The sequence below is a fragment of the Austrofundulus limnaeus genome, unplaced genomic scaffold, assembly GCF_001266775.1.
Source record: "Austrofundulus limnaeus strain Quisiro unplaced genomic scaffold, Austrofundulus_limnaeus-1.0 Scaffold4, whole genome shotgun sequence".
NCBI classification, from domain to species: Eukaryota; Metazoa; Chordata; class Actinopteri; order Cyprinodontiformes; family Rivulidae; genus Austrofundulus; species Austrofundulus limnaeus.
In genome coordinates, this window is record NW_013952406.1 from 4,617,950 (window position 1) to 4,621,910 (window position 3,961).

At 38.7% G+C, this 3,961-nt stretch overlaps 1 protein-coding gene across 3 annotated transcripts in view; it reads right to left on the bottom strand.

The window, feature by feature from the left end:
• dock6 (dedicator of cytokinesis 6) overlaps positions 1 to 3,961 on the bottom strand; it is a gene marked incomplete in the record, with an annotated part of 33,574 nt that overhangs the window by 10,202 nt on the left and 19,411 nt on the right. For 2 of the 3 annotated variants that reach the window (XM_014024275.1, XM_014024268.1), the window contains 8 exon segments: positions 987 to 1,157; positions 1,254 to 1,367; positions 1,625 to 1,765; positions 1,924 to 2,019; positions 2,432 to 2,518; positions 2,867 to 2,968; positions 3,440 to 3,612; positions 3,719 to 3,880. In XM_014024275.1, coding sequence (XP_013879729.1) covers positions 987 to 1,157; positions 1,254 to 1,367; positions 1,625 to 1,765; positions 1,924 to 2,019; positions 2,432 to 2,518; positions 2,867 to 2,968; positions 3,440 to 3,612; positions 3,719 to 3,880 — 1,046 coding nt within the window. 3 annotated transcript variants of the gene reach the window in all.

The window sequence follows — 3,961 nt, forward strand, 5'->3', positions numbered from 1 at the left end:
TTCGTACGTTAAGTGAAATTTAACTACTTACACACATTGTGCTACTTCAATCATGTATCAAATTTTAGGCTCAGTAAGGAGACAAATGATATGACTTTTAGTCTTAAGCTACTTTTAGCTAAAATTGTTAAGCTTTAGCTTTTAGCTATCCTCTTGCTATTTTCAGCTTTTCACTATTGATACTTCTAAATTGCCCTTTGCTACTTTTAGTTACTCTACATATTTTTAGTTAGTCTTTTGCTACATTTAGTTAGTCTTTTGCTACATTTAGCAAGACTTTTGATATTGTTAGCTTGTCTTTTGCTACTTATAACTACTCTCTCAATACTTTGCTTGTCTTTTGCTACTTTTAGCTAACCGTTTGCTACTTTTTTGTTAGTCTTTTGCTGCTTTTAACTACACATTTGACACTTTTAGCTAGTCTTTTGCTACTTTTAGTTAGTTTTTGCTGCATTAATCTAGTCATTTGCTGCTTTTATCTAGTCTTTTTATACTTTTAGCTAGTTTTTTGCTACTTTTAGCTTGTCTTTTGCTACATTTAGCTTGTCTTTTGCTACATTTAGCTTGTCTTTTGCTACATTTAGCTTGTCTTTTGCTACATTTAGCTTGTCTTTTGCTACATTTAGTTAGCCTTTTGATATTGTTAGCTTGTCTTTTGCTACTTATAACTACTCTCTTGATACTTTGCTTGTCTTTTGCTAATTTTAGCAAACCATTTGCTACTTTTAGTTAGTTTTTGCTGTATTAAACTTCTCTTGTTTTAGCTAGTCTTTTTATTCTTTTAGCTAGACTTTTGCTGCTTTTAACAACTGTTTTGTAACTTTTACTGCACCTTTTTTTCTACTTTTTCATTCATCTGGTGTTTTGCTTCCTTTACCTTTAAAAAAACTAAAGTTTCAGCTTCTTCTGTAAAGTCATTCAGCACTCCGCCTTCCCACTACATTTATTCCTCTAAACATGTTTCGTTTTCCAGCCGGCTCCAGTACCTGTGACGTTGTGGACGAGGTGGAAGGCGAGGGGGATGCCGGGGGGCTCAGAGTGGAGCAGGGTAAGTTGAGGATAACATAATGCTCATGGCTGCAGACGATACGAATAAAGTCCATCCTCAGGGCATTCAAAGAGCTGGGATTTTGAGCTGTGTGGAGCTTGTTAGCAATCTATGAAACACAATTTTAAGGACAAGAGTCAGAGGAGGAGTAAAAGCTTTAAGCTGTTTGAAGTTACTGTAAAATGAGTAAGAGATCAATGAGCACCTGTTTGTAGTAGGAGCGAATGAGGATGAAAACAAATCCCCGGTCCATGAGAGACAGCAAATCATTCAGGAAGAAGGCCAGACTGCTATTTAACCTCTCCACAAGCTCCACATCCTGAAAGGAGGGGGAGATTTTATGGGAGGAARATCAATATTGAGGAAGGGAGTATGTATATTTAAAAGGACAGGAAAGGGAAAACAAAACATATTATACATTTGAAACAATCAACAAAGCTCAACCGGTAGAGACACAACATCGTTCCATCTGACATGAAAATCCCTCAAATGTTTGGTTGTTCAGGGGACTCAAACGGTTATTAAATGGAMTGAAAGCAGGTTCTTCTTCAGTGTGCATCTTTGAGGGCTTCATACCTTCTGGTATCGGCTGGCAATGTCTGCACTGATGGCACACACAAGGGCAGCGATGTCATCAATGAAGCGGTCTGGGAAACGCTGACGCCTGGGGGCGTCCAGTTTGGAGGTCAGGAATAAATGATGAGCCATGCTCTTCGTCTGTACGAAGGTTTGGAAATGAAAACTTCATCATTTCATGATATTATTGCCTTTCCTAAAATAAATACTATAACTTTAATCTATGTACTTAAACAAGGAATAAATTGGACAGTCATTTACGGTGAGGGGTTTTGTAATTTTCTGATGAAAGCACTGACCATTAGCTGGAAGAAAAACCAGGCCTGCTGCAGAGCTGCTTCCCTCACTGYGCTGGTACTGACCACCCACTGTAACGCCAGCTCCTCATGGAGCAACTGAACACAAACCAACACAGAACACTTTGCGTAACACGAGGAAACCATTAAGAATTTCTAAAAACTTTACCTATTTAGAATGAATTTATGCTGAATCAGTAATTATCAACTATTACAAATGTTGGTAAAAATCTAATAAATGTTTAAAAACTAGTCAAACCCTATTCTGACAAAAACATACTATTTATATATAAAAAAACTAATAAATTAAAAAGTAATCTTTATTTAGTATATTTTATAAAAACACATTTCCAAACCACATCAGAAATACAGTTGTTAAATATGCTGAATGATGATTAAYGTTTATGATGCTAACATGGAATGGTGGTGAGTCAGTGTTAGTTTCTCATTTAAAATGCCCTTGTCACTTATTTTTTTCTTTCTTTTTTTTAACATTAGATTCCAGTTTTACCTTCTTTATAATCTGCCTTGTGGGAGCTGCTAACAAGGCCACGCTGTCCAGAAAGGCAGACATGCGATTGCTGCTCAGGTCGCTTGCCTGACATGAAGTGACGGTGAGGTGAACACAGAGATGAAAACAGTGACATGAAAATGGGTGAACTGGGAACGGGTGGATGACCRCAGAGCTTTTCTGTGAACTCTGATGAGTGCGAGGCCGGAGAKACATCTTAAACGAGCCTCGGGCGGCGCTTTTGTCAGTTGAACACCAGAAAAATGGCTTGTTAGGCAGCAGAGAAAAGACGAATTTGGAAGGATGGAATGATTTAAAAAATAAAGTAGAACGAGGCATGCAGACACAAATACAGGAAAAAAGGTTCACGGGAGATACGGTATTTAGAGATGGAAGTGAAGAGGATGATGAGGAGAAGGAGGAAGGATTTGGCACCTGCTTGAGYTCACAGCTGGAGTTGGGGTTCCGGCGTAGCACAGATCTGGACCCCCCAGGGGCATAAGCAGAGTTTACCCAGGAGTGGGAGCGGTCAATACCCTGCCACAAGCCACCGATGAGACACACACACACACACACACACACAAAAACAAACAAAGTATGGCGAGAGGCAAGGACACCGTGAGTAAAGGGAGAGTAATAATCACACAAGATATTCTCTGAGGGTAAAAATCAGGGAGAAACAAAAATAAAGGACATTAAAATGAGAATGAAAAAGAGAGAAYGTGGGAGAAGAAACTGGAGGAACTAAGAGAAACAGAGAAAAAGGCACTTTGTATTGACTAGGCTGAGTTTTCAGTCGACTTGAGTTTATTAAATTTGCTGTGAAGAATAAAGACACTGTCATTAAATCAAAATAACTTAAAAATTATTTAAAAATAGAACAATGGGTATTATTTAAAAAACTCTAAAAACACAGATCATCACTGAGCATTAACAAGCTTGGGATCATATTTATTATTATTATTATCATCATCATCATTATTATTATTATAAAAATCTGAAACTCACTTTGCTTCCTATGATCCTTTGAACCTCCTCGTCAGGGGAAACTGGAGTGGTTGCCAGGTCAGGATTGGAATTACTAATACTCTTTGAACGTGACAGATGCAGACTGCTTGGGCGGCCTGTTGCCCTGGACAAGGTAGCATACTGCACAGGCATTTCATAGGACTGGGAGCCTGCTTCTCAGGGAACAAAGCCGACACAGATATTAGTAAATAATTAGAACAAATTCCAACAAAATTACAATCTTTAGCCTGCCTTTGCTGGGTTGCACGGTACACTCACTTGGGGGTAATGCAGGTTCAGCAGTGGGCAGGCGGAAAACATAATGAATATAAGATGCCAGCAGGTTGTTGCGGCCGTGCTGATCCTGGATTCCCTCCAGGTTTTTGTGGATCTGGTTGACCAGCAGAGCCATGGCTTCGAAAGCGGCTCGGCCAAGGTTCACTGGTGACATTTTGAAACACATTTCATCAAATCACAAACATTCTTTTCTAAAAAAAAAAATTTTAAAAAAGTGTATAAAGT